Source organism: Delphinus delphis, chromosome 13 (genome assembly GCF_949987515.2).
Source record: "Delphinus delphis chromosome 13, mDelDel1.2, whole genome shotgun sequence".
Classification (NCBI taxonomy): domain Eukaryota; kingdom Metazoa; phylum Chordata; class Mammalia; order Artiodactyla; family Delphinidae; genus Delphinus; species Delphinus delphis.
The window spans coordinates 50,995,974-51,011,872 of NC_082695.1; the positions used below are offsets into that span (position 1 = coordinate 50,995,974).

General features: G+C 41.2%; 1 protein-coding gene across 1 annotated transcript in view; it reads left to right on the forward strand.

The window, feature by feature from the left end:
• The window catches only part of FHOD3 (formin homology 2 domain containing 3), a 493,214-nt gene that overhangs the window by 380,739 nt on the left and 96,576 nt on the right, over positions 1 to 15,899 (forward strand). Inside the window, exon 13 of the mRNA XM_060029530.1 lies at positions 4,118 to 4,332. Coding sequence (XP_059885513.1) covers positions 4,118 to 4,332 — 215 coding nt within the window. The remainder of the gene's footprint in view (positions 1 to 4,117; positions 4,333 to 15,899) is intronic.

A 15,899-nucleotide genomic window follows, 5' to 3' on the forward strand; every position in this document is an offset into this window, starting at 1 on the left:
ACCCCTGTTCCCCCAGAGGTTTGGGGAAGCAGCCAAGCATTTTCCTTTGATTTGGACCAGCCACTTTTCCTGGTTAGTTGGGTGCTTGAATTACCTGGTAAAGATGGAAGTGAGGGAGATATACTTTCATCCCTTGTTGGAAAGCAGTTGGGAATTCCTGTTAAGCCAGGAAAAGATAAGATTTCCAAGTGTAATGGAATTTGGAAATGGATGGGGAAACTAATGGAGATCAGAGGTGGAAAGAGACATGGAAGAGGACTCTATAACTCTTCATATTTGTTTGGTCCCATGACTCTGTCCCCTAATGCAAAGACTCAAAAAGACAGCAAGAGGCACAGCAGAGGGTTTTTGAGGTTCATATCATCGAGTGTAACAAGATAAATGTCATTTTGCTATTTTGAGGGGTAATGAATTTTGTAATTTTAAAATTTCAATCCATGTCATCTCATTCCATAATTTCAGGCAGTGTTTTATTGGTAATGGTGCAAACCCAGAGTAAGTTTCTGTTAGGTTCATTTCTAATTTTTTTAAAGTATTATAAGAGAGGATCTCTCTGATATTGATTGACTTGACATTCATGAATAATCCTTTTTTAGATGTGGTAAGGAATGAGATGCAGGCTGGGAACTATTGGAGTGGGGTGGGGGTCAGGGTGGAGAGTAGTCTGAGGGAGACAGCGGGACATGGAGAGGAGGTACCTTATGGGAAACAGGTTCTGAGGACAGAGTGCAAGGGAGGAAGTTGGGACTGGGCAAGGATTTGGGAAATTATGCCTGAAAGTGATCATGAAGCAGTAAGAGAGGGTTCTGAGCACGGTCTGTGGACACAGTAGAACTTAGAGGGAGCCAGGTTTTGATTTAATGTAAGGTAGAATTTCCGAGTAGTTGGGTGGCAGGAAGAGTCATTAGTAAGTCGGTATAGTTGAAAGTCAAGCAGGGTTTCTATTGGACCCTGCGAAAAGAGATGATCGTATGTGCCCTTGATGGCAGTACCAGCCCTGCCACCTGCAACCCTGTTGGGTATTGAGCTCATACCAAAGTTTGTTTCTGTACCTCCGCCTGAACTATGAGTGCCAAGAAGGTGGGGTTTTTCTTATGTATTATTAAATCTCTAGTGCCTACTGCAGTTTTTAGCACATGACAGGCACGCAACAGAACATTTAATAAATAACGAAAAGACAAAGACATGGACAGGCAGGACAATGAGACTGTTTCAACAAGGGTAGCAAAGGTGAAAAAGTCTTTTTTGCGGGGCTGTGGTCTGTGGATAGAAAACCCAGTGCTTTGTACCTGGGAGGCTACATCAGAGTCTGTGGGTTGGGGGTGGTGTTGCTAGGCAGCCAGAGATGTGACAGTCATCAGATGGGCTGGCGGGCTCCTAGATCAAGTACCACTTAGAGTCACTGTCTAAGGGAAGGTCGGGATATAGGTCCAGCTTCCTCCCCAGGTTCTGTGGGAGATAGCTCTCCATGCCGGGTAGCCTGGCTTTCCCCGTGCACGCCCGTTTACCCTCCCCACTCTGGCCCATCTCGGGGGAACACTGAAAGATTTAGTGGTTCTTGACACCTGGGCCTCCCCACCCCTTCCATTTTTTAAAGTTTTTAATTGTGGAAAAATACACATAACATAAAATTTGTTATTTTAACCATTTTTAAGTGTATAATTCAGTAGTGTTAAATACATTCACGTATTTGTGCAACCAGCCTCCAGAACTCTTTATCTGTAGAACTGAAAATTTCTACCCATTTAGTAAGGCCCCGTGCCCCTTCCCCTGCCATTTTTGTTTACCATGTAAACATCCTCGGAATGATTCAGCTTCAACCCCTGACTCTCCCCCTGTCTAAAGGATCCTCAGGGATGACATCTGTGAGCCGAGGGGTGCACAGGAGTAGTCTTCGAGTCATGTCCACCCAGAACCTGGATGAGCCACCCCTGGGGTCCCCCGGAAAATGGGGTGAACCCTTTGGCTGCCAGTACATACCTGCTAGCTTGGCTGCCCACAGGGAGGGGAATGGAGAGGCCAGGTCCAGGGCCAGGCCAGCTGAATGGAGGTTAGTGATCGGTTGTCCTCCTGGCCTGAAGTCTTTTGTGTGAGGCTTTCTTACCTCTCTCCCTGGACCCTTCTGATTTTGTTAGGGCACTGTTTCCCTCCTCCAGGATTCCGATCTCCTGGACATGTGCAGGCCCCTTGGTTTGCACTTTGTTCCTTCCTGTCCCCCATCCTGTCGCAGACGGCTTGGACTCCATGTGGGCACACCTGTGCTCAGGAACTCCTCCTGGGCTCGTAGCATTCCTGGCCTTCCGTTTGCCCCCAGACTTTTTAAAATATGGGCTCTGACTCTTGCCCTCAAGAACACTTTCTTCCACGTTTCCTGTCACTTCCACAGCCAGGTGGTTTTTCCTTGCTGGTCTGATTCAAGTTCAGAAATATCTTCCTTTTGGCCCCTCTCGCGCTGTTCGAGAGGTGACATTGTTGGCAAGGAAAGTCCAGAGTTTCTAAAGCTTTCTTTCTGGGTCTAGCTTCACCCGGTAAGGGTGACGCAGACGTTTGTAAATGCAGATCCGTCCCACGTCTTTTATCAGAGATTCACCATGAAAGTACACTCACTCCCCAGGAAAGTGCAGTCAGCTGGCTCTGCCCCCTGGTGCCCTGGGCTGCAGGGAGACGTACAGGTAGGCTACTGCTTGGCAGGTCCCTCAATGCACACGTCGCCTGCTTCCCGTCGGCCAACGAATGCACAGTGCCGAAGGAAAGGGCAAAGGATGGTAACCTTCCTGGTCTCAAAAATCCTATTATCTGTTTGTTGAAAACAGACCTGCACGCGTGAAAAGACGACTACATATGCCGGGCAGTAAATGTAAAATGCCATCTGAGTTGAATGGACTACATATCCGACATGAGTTCAGAGGCAAGGCCAGGATCACTTCCAGCTGTGGTGGTCAAGGCAGGCCTCCCGGAGGGAGACGCGTGTGCAAGCCTGTCCTGAAGGGCAGACTGACTGCCTTGGGACTGGCAGAGAGAAGGGGTGATGACTACAGATGTGGGGGGCCACGCCCCCCGAAGGATGGACGAAGAAACACGTGCTTTTTAAATGCATCCTTCTGAAAGGTTTTACTTGTGCGCTCTGCCTTTCTTATCAGGCTGAAGTAAAAGTGCGGTGTGCAGTGTCTGGGGGTGGGGGCCTGCCCATTGGAAGAAACTGAAGCAGTGAACCTGGATGGATGTGAGGGAGGGTCTGGAATAAGCTGTCTCAAAGTTTCATGGAGGGTACGATAGTCAGAAACCTGCTACAGCTGAGTTCATAAATTTATTCCTGAACAAATAATGGTGGGTAAAATTAGCAGACATCTGGAAGAGGCACATATTTCAAAGTTATTTTGGTCTGATCTATAAAGCACACTATGAGGAAGATGATTGGTAGCTGGTCTTAATAAACAGTTACTGGGTTCTGCCTGCCTGAAATGCAAAACAGATGTATCTTTGTTCTTTTAAACTGACTTTGATGAATAAACTATATGTGACGTCAGGTCCAAGCTATTGGATGTCTGAGTCCTACTCAGAAATATTTTAGAATATAAAAAACTTTCCATGGTCGACACCGAGAGAACAAAGTGAATTCCAGCCACATTGCTGTTAGCATTGAAGCAGGTTCAGAAATCCAGAGAGGGCTTCGTCCAACAACCTTTTGGTATTTTGGGGCATTGTTCCTCTCTGCCGCACCAAGGCACCCTCGCATTTCACAGCTGCGAGCTCTGAGGGAGTGTGGTTTTCAGCTGTCACTGCTGGGGCTTTTTGATGGTCATTAATGCTGTTTTGCTTGCTGGTACAAATGTTTCCTAAAAGAGCAAAATAGGATTCTGCAGCAGGGATCTAGTGTCTGGAGACTGTGATGTTGCCACTTCCCCCTGTTTGTTTGGTTATGAATGATGCAGGATTTTTAATCATTAGCATCTTGGCTTTGCTGGGTGTTTTTGGCAGACGGGCCCTCCAGCCAGCCCTGCGCTGTACTCTGTGCATCAGGAAACCAGCTCACTCTGCAGGTGTTTCATCCATAAACAAGCATCAGCCACGGGCTCCTCTTTCTTTTTACGGAAACCCTTTGGAATTTAACTTTCAGATACAAATACTTGGAGCAGTTGGCAGCTGAGGCGCATGAGAAGGAACTGAGAAGCCGAAGTGTGAGCCGGGGCAGAGCTGACCTCTCCTTGGACCTGACCTCACCGGCAGCCCCTGCCTCACCCACCCGCCTGAGCCATTGCCCTTCATCTCTAGACTCGCAAGAGGCTCTCACGGTATCATCTTCCTCCCCAGGAACAGCTCAGCATCCCCAAGGTGAGTGCAGGGAGAGTAGAGGGGAACTGATGAGTTAATTAACATCAGACAGGCTTCTTCTGGGCAGCAGTAACCATTCCTACATGCAAACTCATACTGAGAGGCAACTGATGGGAGGCTTCGGGGGTGACTGTGACCTGAGCTGTCCCTAATAACCAGGGGTCTGCAGAGCCACTTACTAAAGCAAAATTATTTATTGTGAAGATTGCAGTGTGTGATCACTGAAAAGGGAGAATGCCAAAAATAAGACTTACTTTGCCATTCAATCCTAATTCACAGGGTAATAAGTTAGGATTAATTTATTACTCTGTAATTTGCATGTTACGTATCTATTGGATCTGCCCGATAAAGTGACCCCTCTTAAATGTTTCTCCCGTAAGAATTATTGGTCTGGTTTAAGTTAAACTGATGGAGGATAAAATTAATCAAAGTGAGCAAAGAAACGTGGACCTCGTGAAAATAGAAGTTAAATATCGAAGAAGAAAAAAATAGACTATAGTAAAGATGATTGGCACATGGTGTGGGGCGGGTGTAGATGCCTGTGTGCAGTCAGACAGGCTCTCCCTGGAGAAAGTCCCTCTTGTCTTAGCTTATCTGGAGAAAAACGATGATACTGTACACTGCAGCCTTAGAGCATCAGCAGTTTTCCTGATGGCTCTGTGAATTGTGGGTCCGTTTTCTTTCACATTATCAGGGAGGATGGTTCTCGGCTACAGGCACCTAACACTGCGTGTTGACTAGCTCTGCAGCCAGAACTGTTTGGTTTAATTGAGTGTTATGGCTTGCAGCCTGATGTAGACTTGGCCAACTGAAGACAACAGAGACACTAAACTTTTAACTCTATGAGGGTTGACTAAATATGGCGTAAAGTCTAATTTAAACAAGGCAGGACTCCATGACCTCAGCAGAACTGGATGTAATGGAATAATCTTGTCTGTCCAATTCTTTGCTGGCTCGCTGAGCCTCAGGGCTCAATCTGCTTGAGCAGGCTGGTTGCACCCCAGCTTCCCATCACATCCAGTCACTCCTGGTCCCTGAGCCATGGAAGATTGTCGCGGGCAGATGGCTCAGTCATAATGAGTAATGTCAGTCTTAAAATATTAAGGCTCTGAGAATCAGGAAAACAGACTACTCTGTAACAGCAGTGTGCTTTTCAACTTTGTCTGATATCACTGCTCTATCTAAATTGTGGTATTTCCAGAGGCAATATAAAAAATATTCCCCTGCAAAGCTGTGGCTCAGGACTTAATCTTGGGACTTTTAACTCTAAGAGTTGTATCTGCAGCAGTTTACAGAATGGTTTTGTCCAAACTGTGAAGTACAGAATGGCCCCAAGCTGAGAAGGAATTGTCAGTATCTGTAAATATTGTTTGTCCTCAAGATTTTTAATCTGCTTGATGTTTGTGGCAAAAAGACAGTTCCTCGAGCATTTTGTACAGTTATAGTCAAACTTGAGGCCATCCTATCCCATTAAAAAGACAATATTTTAAACTTCAGTAAGAACGTAGAAAATACTTATTTTGTGTATACATAATATGCATTTGGGGAAAATAAAGTTATTTCAGTATGCTTTCAGAGAGATAAATAGCAAATGTCATTTTCCTTTACAGAGAAGGGATTAATAGAGACTAAGAAAATGTTTTGACTGAAATCACACCATAAGTGGTATCTGCATCAGGAAAAGGAATACTGGGCTTCAATTTAGACATAATTAAAAATTAATAAAGTAGCATTGACGTTTGCTTTTTCCTTGGGGGGAGGGGGGAAGCAGTGACTCTTGTAGAATCTAGAAGTGCTGCCCATTGTATGTTAACTCATTATCATCCAAATCAGTTGGAACCCGCAAAGTGTTCTAACACCTTGTCCTAATACATAACTGAATTATACAACTGGAAATTCTAAGGGTAGAAGAAGAAATGCTATAAGAGGATGCTGGCAAAGAGAACTGCTGAAGCTTCCTCCTGATTTGGAGCCTTTGCCCTTACGACAGAAGCCTTTCTGTATATATGACAGAAAGGTTTTTCTCAGCCTGGTCTGTTATCATTCTTGAAAGCATTCTGCCAGCTCCCAATTAATAGTCTAAACTTTTCACCAGGTCCCATTTTCAAAGCTCAAAGTAATTTTTTGCTGATCCCTAATATTTAGAATATTCTAACAGCTGAAGGAAGAATACAAAATATAATCACACATCCAGATGTTTGTCCTGCACCAAACACCTGGCACGTGGTCCAAACGTGCCGGGGGTTGACTCGCTTTTTCACTCTTTATCCTTGTGGACTCGTATGCTAATAATTCATCTCACATTTTTGTAGTGCTCAGTGCCTTCCTTCCAAATGCTGCTATTTAATACCTTGTGGTGCATCTCAGTAAGTAGGGGAAATGCTATTATCCGTGTTTTACTGAGGCTCAAATAGATGGAAGATGTGCTTCAGATCTTGTTGATGCCATGCTGAGAGTAAAACCACTGCTTTGACTTCCAACCAAGCCGTTTATCAGGGCATCACGGTGCCGTGACATTCGTGGTGGTGCTCCCCTGAATGCCACGCCATCCCCTTGCTGACCCTCTCCCCAGTGTCTGTAAAAATTGTGATCTACATTTCAGAATTACATCTGTTAAAAAAAAAAAAAAAAGGGAAAGCAGGTATTTGTTCCTGAATTAGATATACCTCAGGGTTAAAGGTCACTTGGTGAGTGCTTACTTGGATTCTGGAGAACTTTTGATAGCAGAAGATATGGAAACATTAAAGCTTTCTTTACCTTTTCTCTTACAAAATATATTTACAAAGAGGGGAGGGCTAATGGTCAAATACCTGTAGCGTTATGTGCCATCTAGCGAGATCTTTCAGCCCAGAACCTTCCCAGCTGTAACATTTGTGTAAATTATGCCACTGCTCCCACCATCAAGTCAGCGTGTGCTTGAATTATTTTTCACCTGGCCCTCTTGTGGTTCACAGCAGGCGTTTGTCCCACTGGTGCCTAAGCTTGGTGGTGAGGGTCTGAATATTTTTCCTTTGTGTGAAACTATCAGGCCCAAGTGATGAACAAACATATACATGTCTTCTCATTTTCACTGTGCTCTAATTAACCGAGACAGTTAGCCCCCATTTTAGGTAAATATGGAAGGGCCTCACTCTTCATCCATTGCTTTAATTACCCTTTCCTTATTTTCACTGAGCCTGGTGGTATCCATCAGAATTTCTATAATAAGTTTACTTCCTATTATTTTAAGAAACTTATAGATGACTCTGGAAACAAGTTATTCTCACTAGTTAGAGAAAAAGGCACGGTGTTCTTATTGGGCTAGAGTTCTTCGATGTGACTCTTGAGGAGGTTTTTCTGAGGATTAAAGATAATGATAATCTCTGGACCCACAGTGATGTCAATACAGCAAGGTAACCTATCGTGCCAGTGGGTGTCAGATCTAGGTAACCTATATTGTGGAAACAAAGTGGAGAAAACCAGTCATCTCAAAACCAGGTTGAAGATGGTCCCTGCAGGGTGTTCCAAGGTTGAACTGCCTTCTGTGGAAGCTAGAACTGTGTTCTTTCCAGGTTCCCTGGCTTGCATACCTGAGTCCCTCTTGAGGCCAAATGGAGAGAAATGACCATTTCCCAGTAAAAGAAAGCTGCTGCCAAGAGTTTATGACGTGCTTTCACTCACTGATACAGCCATGAAAGCATACATCATGGCTAGATTATTTTTCTTACTTTTAGCTCAGTACTCTCTATTTTGCACACAGAAATAATGTTAGAGATGCATTTAAAATTTTTACCATACTCTATTAATTTTATGTCAAGGATAAATATGTTCGACAGTGATTTTTTTTTCTACCTGTAATCAATTCCTAGATATTTCCAAATATCTCATTGTTTGGCCCTGAAGATATAAAATATGGCTTATATGGCCATGGCCTCTTCACCAGCACTCAGCAGGAGGCACTTACAGATATTACGGACATGGTATACTAATATTTTCTCTCATAGATCCAAACGTTTAAAGTACTGGAAAATATGATAGTTCCTCTAGCTTCCTGATCTTCACACCTGGAAATAAAATACAGACATATAGTTATCAGTTTATTTAAATGAATAATCATTTTTCATCATTTTCATTTATCATCACGGCTGTTGTCATTGTTACCAGTCATTGACTGAGCATCCTTGTCACCTTCATCGTGTAACATGTTTTCAGTTTCCTTCAGGTATAGAGACACTCTCCTAGGTTACCCAGTCCACATGGCAGAAATCGGAAACGTCTAGCATCCTATTTCCAAAGGGCACGGTAGCGATGGAATATTGTCAATCATCAGCCTAATGCGTGCTGGTCCCCTTGCATAAAGCTTTTGGACACCTCCAGTCTAGTATTTCATGAATTGGCAGGAAACTAGATTCCTTGTGGTTCTATGACTCAGGGCCGCCCCAGCTCCCCATAACTCACCTGACTGCTGCTACTTAATGCCATTTGGTCAGTGAGACAGATTCTCTTAGGAACTCAACCCAAGGCCAAGGCCCTGCCTGCAAAACCTGCTGTGGAACTTTTTTGAGAGCCTTCACGAATCACTGGGTTTTTCTGCTTGCCATTTCTCTGTCTCTAAGAAATGGAAAAAGGCAAAAACTTTCCCTTTTTTCCTGCTATAGAGAACGACAGTTGCCTACAGTGTGTTCTCTTGTACCAAATTTTAAAACATTAAATAGTCTTGAGTTTTTTTAAAGCAAAGTATAAATCTTACCTGAAGTATACCTAAGTAAAGATACGGAACAGAATGGCGTTGGGCAAGTTTTTTTTTTAATTTTATTTTATATTTTTTTAATACAGCAGGGTCTTATTAGTCATCAATTTTATACACATCAGTGTATACATGTCAATCCCAATCGCCCAATTCATCACACCACCACCTCCAACCCCCGCCGCTTTCCCCCCCCTTGGTGTCCATACATTTGTTCTCTACATCTGTGTCTCAATTTCTGCCCTGCAGACTAGTTCATCTGTACCATTTTTCTAGGTTCCACATATATGCGTTAATATACGATATTTGTTTTTCTCTTTCTGACTTACTTCACTCTGTATGACAGTCTCTATATCCATCCACGTCTCAACAAATGACCCAATTTTGTTCCTTTTTAAGGCTGAGTAATATTCCATTTTATATATGTACCACATCTTCTTTATCCATTCATCTGTCGTTGGGCATTAGGGTTGCTTCCATGACCTGGGTATTGTAAATAGTCCTGCAACGAACACTGGGTTGCATGTGTCTTTTTGAATTGTGGTTTTCTCTGGATATATGCCCAGTAGTGGGATTGCTGGGTCATATGGTAATTCTATTTTTAGTTTTTTAAGGAACCTCCATACTGTTCTCCATAGTGGCAGTATCAGTTTACATTCCCACCAATAGTGCAAGAGGGTTCCCTTTTCTCCACACCCTCTCCAGCATTTGTTGTTTGTAGATTTTCTGATGAAGCCCATTCTAACCAGTGTGAGGTGACACCTCACTGTAGTTTTGATTTGCGTTTCTTTAATACTTAGTGACGTTGAGCAGCTTTTCATGTGCTTCTTGGCCATCTGTATGTCTTCTTTGGAGAAATGTCTATGTAGGTCTTCTGCCCATTTTTGGATTGGGTTTTTTGTCTTTTTAATATTGAGCTTCATGAGCTGTTTATATATTTTGAAGATTAATCCTTTGTCCATTGATTCATTTGCAAATATTTTCTCCTATTCTAAGAATTGTCTTTTCATCTTGTTTATGGTTTCCTTTGCTGTGCAAAAGCTTTAAAGTTTCATTAGGTCCCATTTGTTTTTTTGTTTGTTTGTTTTTTTATTTCCATTGTTCTAGGAAGTGGATCAAAAAAGATCTTGCTGTGATTTATGTCGAAGAGTGTTCTGCCTGTGTTTTTCCTCTAAGAGTTGTATAGTGTCCGGTCTTACATTTAGGTCTCTAATCCATTTTGAGTTTATTTTTGTGTATGGTGTTAGGGAGTGTTCTAATTTCATTCTTTTACATGTAGCTGTCCAGTTTTCCCAGCACTACTTATTGAAGAGACTGTCTTTTCTCCATTGTATATCCTCGACTCCTTTGTCATCGATTAGTTGACCAAAGGTGCGTGGGTTTACCTCTGGACTTTCTATCTTGTTCCATTGATGTATGTTTCTGTTTTTATGCCAGTACCATACTGTCTTGATTATTGTAGCTTTGTCATATAGTCTGAAGTTAGGGAGTCTGATTCCTCTAGCTCCGTTTTTTTCTCTCAAGACTGCTTTGGCTCTTCAGGGTCTTTTGTGTCTCCATACAAATTTTAAGATTTCTGGTTCTAGTTCTGTAAAAAAATGCCATTGGAAATTTGATAGGGATTGCATTGAATCTGTAGATTGCTTTGGGTAGTAGAGTCATTGTCACAATATTGATTCTTCCAATCCAAGAACATGGTATATGTCTCCATCTGTTGGTATCATCTTTAATTTCTTTCATCCATGTCTTATAGTTTTCTGCATACAGGTCTTTTGTCTCCTTGGAAGGTTTATTCCTAGGTATTTTATTCATTTTGTTGCAATGATAAATGGAAGTGTTTCCTTAATTTCTCTTTCAGATTTTTCATCACTAGTGTATAGGAATGCAAGAGATTTCTATGCGTTAATTTTGTATCCTGCAGCTTTACCAGATTCATTGATTAGCTCTAGTAGTTTTCTGGTGGCATCTTAAAGACTCTCTATGTATAGTGTCATGTCATCTGCAAACAGTGACAGTTTTCTTTCTTCTTTTCCAATTTGTATTCCCTTTATTTCTTTTTCTTCTCTGATTGCTGTGGCTAGGACTTCCAAAACTATGTTGAATAATAGTGGTGAGAGTGGACATCCTTGTCTTGTTCCTGATCTTAGAGGAAATGCTTTCAGTTTTTCAGCATTGAGAATGATGTTTGCCGTGGGTTTGGCCTTTATTATGTTGAGGTAGGGTTCCTTCTATGCCCACTATATGGAGAGTTATTATCATAAATGGGTGTTGAAATTCGTCAAAATTTTTCTGCATCTATTAAGGTGATCATATGGTTTTTCTTCTTTAATTTGTTAGTATGGTGTATCACATTGATTGATTTGCATATATTGAAGAATCCTTGCATCCCTGAGATAAATCCCACTTGATCATGGTGTATGATCCTTTTAATGTGTTGTTGGATTCTGTTTGCTAGTATTTTGTTGAGGATTTTTGCATCTATATTCATGAGTATATTGGTCTGTAATTTTCTTTTTTTGTAGTATCTTTGTCTGGTTTTGGTATCAGGGTGATGGTGGCCTCATAGAATGAGTTTGGGAGTGTTCCTTCCTCCGCAACTTTTTGGAAGAGTTTGAGAAGGATGGGTATTAGCTCTTCTCTAAATGTTTGATAGAATTCACCTGTGAAGCCATCTGGTCCTCGACTTTTGTTTGTTGTAAGATTTTTAATAACAGTTTCAATTTCATTACTTGTGATTGGTCTGTTCATATTTTCTATTTCTTTCTGGTTCAGTCTTGGAAGGTTATACCTTTCTAAGAATTTGTCCATTTCTTCCAGGTTGTCCATTTTATTGGCATAGGGTTGCTGGTAGTAGTCTCTTAGAATACTTTGTATTTCTGTGGTGTCTGTTATAACTCCTCTTTTTTCATTTCTAATTTTATTGATTTGAGTCCTCTGCTTTTTTTTTTTTTTTGCGGTATGTGGGCCTGTCACTCTTGTGGCCTCTCCGGTTGTGGAGCACAGACTCCGGACGTGCAGGCTCAGCGGCCATGGCTCACGGGACTAGCCGCTCCGTGGCATGTGGGATCTTCCCGGACCGGGGCATGAACGCGTGTCCCCTGCATCGGCAGGCGGACTCTCAACCACTGCGCCACCAGGGAAGCCCTCCCTCTTTTTCTTGATGTCTTGCTAATAGTTTATCAATTTTGTTTATCTTCTCAAAGAACCAGCTTTTAGTTTTATTGATCTTTGCTATTGTTTTCTTTGTTTCTATTTCATTTATTTCTGCTCTGATCTTTGTGATTTCTTTCCTTCTGCTGCTTTGGGTTTTGTTTGTTCTTTCTCTAGTTCCTTTAGGTATAAGGTTAGATTGTTTATTTGGGATTTTTCTTGTTTCTTGAGGTAGGCTTATATAGCTATAAACTACCCTCTTAGAACTGCTTTTGCTGCATCACGTAGGTTTTGGATTGTCATGTTTTCATTGTCTCTAGGTGTTTTTTGATTTCCTCTTTGATTTCTTCAGTGATCTCTTGGTTATTTAGTCATGTAGTGTTTAACCTCCATGTGTTTGTGTTTTTTACATTTTTTTCCCTTTAATTTATTTCTAATCTCATAGCATTGTGGGCATAAAAGATGCTTGATAGGATATTAATTTTCTTAAATTTACTGAGGCTTGATTTGTGACCCAAGATGTGACCTATCCTGGAGAATGTTCCATGTGCACGTGAGAAGAAAGTATAATCTGCAGTTTTTGGATGGAATATCCTATAAATATCAATTAAATCTATCTGGTCTACTGTGTCATTTAAAGCTTCTGTTTCCTTATTTAGTTTTATTTTGGATGATCTGTCCATTGGGGTAAGTGAGGTGTTAAAGTCTCCCACTATTATTGTGTTACCGTCAATTTCCTCTTTTATAGCTGTTAGCAGTTGCCTTATGTATTGAGGTGCTACTATTTTGGGTGCATATATATTCATAATTGTTATATCTTCTTCTTGGATTGATCCCTTGATCATTATGTAGTGTCCTTCTTTGTCTCTTGTAACATTCTTTATTTTAATGTCTATTTTATCTGCTATGAGTATTGCTACTCCAGCTTTCTTTTGATTTCCATTTGCATGGAATATCTTTTTCCATCCCCTCACTTACAGTCTGTATGTGTCCCTAGGTGTGAATTGGGTCTCTTGTAGACAGCATATATATGGGTCTTGTTTATGTATCCATTTAGTGAGCCTGTGTCTTTTGGTTAGAGCATTTAATCTATTCACGTTTAAGGTAATTATTTATATGTATGTTCCTGTGACCATTTTCTTAATTATTTTGCATTTGTTTTTGTAGGTCCTTATCTTTTTTTTAAACGTCTTTATTGGAGTATAATTGCTTTACAATGGTGTGTTAGTTTCTGCTTTATAACAAAGTGAATCAGTTATACATATACATATGTTCCCATATCTCTTCTCTCTTGCATCTCCCTCCCTCCCACCCTCCCTGTCCCACCCCTCTACATGGTCACAAAGCACTGAGCTGATCTCCCTGTGCTATGCGGCTGCTTCCCACTGGCTATCTATTTTACATTTGGTAGTGTATATATGTCCATGCCACTCTCTCACTTTGTCACAGCTTACCCTTCCCCCTCCCCATATTCTTAAGTCCATTCTCTAGTAGGTCTGTGTCTTTATTCCTGTCTTACCCCTAGGTTCTTCATGACATTTTCTTTCTTAGATTGCATATGTATGTGTTAGCATACGGTATTTGTTTTTCTCTTTCTGACTTACTTCACTCTGTATGACAGACTCTAGGTCCATCCACCTCACTACAAATAACTTAATTTCGTTTCTTTTTATGGCTGAGTAATATTCCATTGTATATATGTGCCACATCTTCTTTATCCATTCATCCAATGATGGACACTTAGGTTGTTTCCATCTCCTGGCTATTGTAAATAGAGCTGCAGTCAACATTTTGGTACATGACTCTTTTTGAATTATGGATTTCTCACGGTATACGCCCAGTAGTGGGATTGCTGGGTCATATGGTAGTTCTATTTTTAGTTTTTTAAGGAACCTCCATAGTGTTCTCCATAGTTCTCCATAGTGGCTGTACCAATTCACATTCCCACCAGCAGTGCAAGAGTGTTCCCTTTTCTCCACACCCTCTCCAGCATTTATTGTTTCTAGATTTTTTGATTATGGCCATTCTGACTGGTATGAGATGATATCTCATTGTAGTTTTGATTTGCATTTCTCTAATGATTAATGATGTTGAGCATTCTTTCATGTGTTTGTTGGCAATCTGTATATCTTCTTTGGAGAAATGTCCATTTAGGTCGTCTGCCCATTTTTGGATTAGGTTGTTTGTTTTTTTGTTATTGAGCTGCATGAGCTGCTTGTAAATTTTGGAGATTAATCCTTGGTCAGTTGCTTCATTTGCAAATATTTTCTCCCATTCTGAGGATTGTCTTTTGGTCTTGTTTATGGTTTCCTTGGCTGTGCAAAAGCTTTGAAGTTTCATTAGGTCCCATTTGTTTATTTTTGTTTTTACTTCCATTTCTCTAGGAGGTGGGTCAAAAAGGATCTTGCTGTGATTTATGTAATAGAGTGTTCTGCCTATGTTTTCCTCTAAGAGTTTGATAGTTTATAGCCTTACATTCAGGTCTTTAATCCATTCTGAGCTTAGTTTTGTGTATAGTGTTAGGGAGTGTTCTAATCTCATACTTTTACATGTACCTGTCCAGTTTTCCCAGCACCACTTTTTTTTTTTTTTTGCAGTACGCGGGCCTCTCACTGTTGTGGCCTCTCCCGTTGGGGAGCACAGGCTCTGGATGCGCAGGCTCAGTGGCCATGGCTCACGGGTCCAGCCGCTCTGTGACATGTGGGATCTTCCCAAACTGAGGCATGAACCCATGTCTCCTGTATGGGCAGGTGGACTCTCAACCACTGCGCCAACACCACTTATTGAAGAGGCTGTCCTTTCTCCATTGTACATTCCTGCCTCATTTATCAACGATAAGGTGACCATATGTGTGTGGGTTTATCTTTGGGCTTTCTATCCTGTTCCATTGATCTATCTTTCTGTTTTTGTGCCAGTACCATAGTGTCTTGATTACTGTAGCTTTGTAGTATAGTCTGAAGTCAGGGAGTCTGATTCCTCCAGCTCCGTTTTTCATTCTCAAGATTGCTTTGGCTATTTGGGGTCTTTTATGTTTCCATACAAATTGAGAAATTTTTTGTTCTAGTTCTGTGAAAAATGCCAGTGGTAGTTTGATAGGGATTGCATTGAATCTGTAGATTGCTTTGTGTAGTAGAGTCATTTTCACAATGTTGATTCTTCTAATCCAAGAACATGGCGTATCTCTCCATCTATTTGTATCGTCTTTAATTTCTTTCATCGGTGTCTTATAATTTTCTGCATACAGGTCTTTTGTCTCCTTAGGTAGATTTATTCCTAGATATTTTATTCTTTTTGTTGCATTAGTAAATGTGAGTGTTTCCTTGATTTCACTTTCAGATTTTTCATCATTAGTGGTAGGAATGCCAGAGATTTCTGTGTATTAGTTTTGTATCCTGCTACTTTACCAAATTCATTGGTTAACTCTAGTAGTTTTCTGGTAGCATCTTTAGGATTCTCTATGTACAGTATCATGTCATCTGCAAACAGTGACAGCTTTACTTCTTCTTTTCCAGTTTGGATCCTTTTTTTTCCCTTTTCTTCTAGGCCCTTGTTAAATGTTTCTTGCATTTTGTCTATTCTGTTTCCAAGATTTTGGATCATCTTTACTATCATTATTCTGAATTCTTTTTCAGGTAGACTGCCTATTTCCTCTTCATTTTTTAGGTCTGGTGGGTTTTTATCTTGCTCCTTC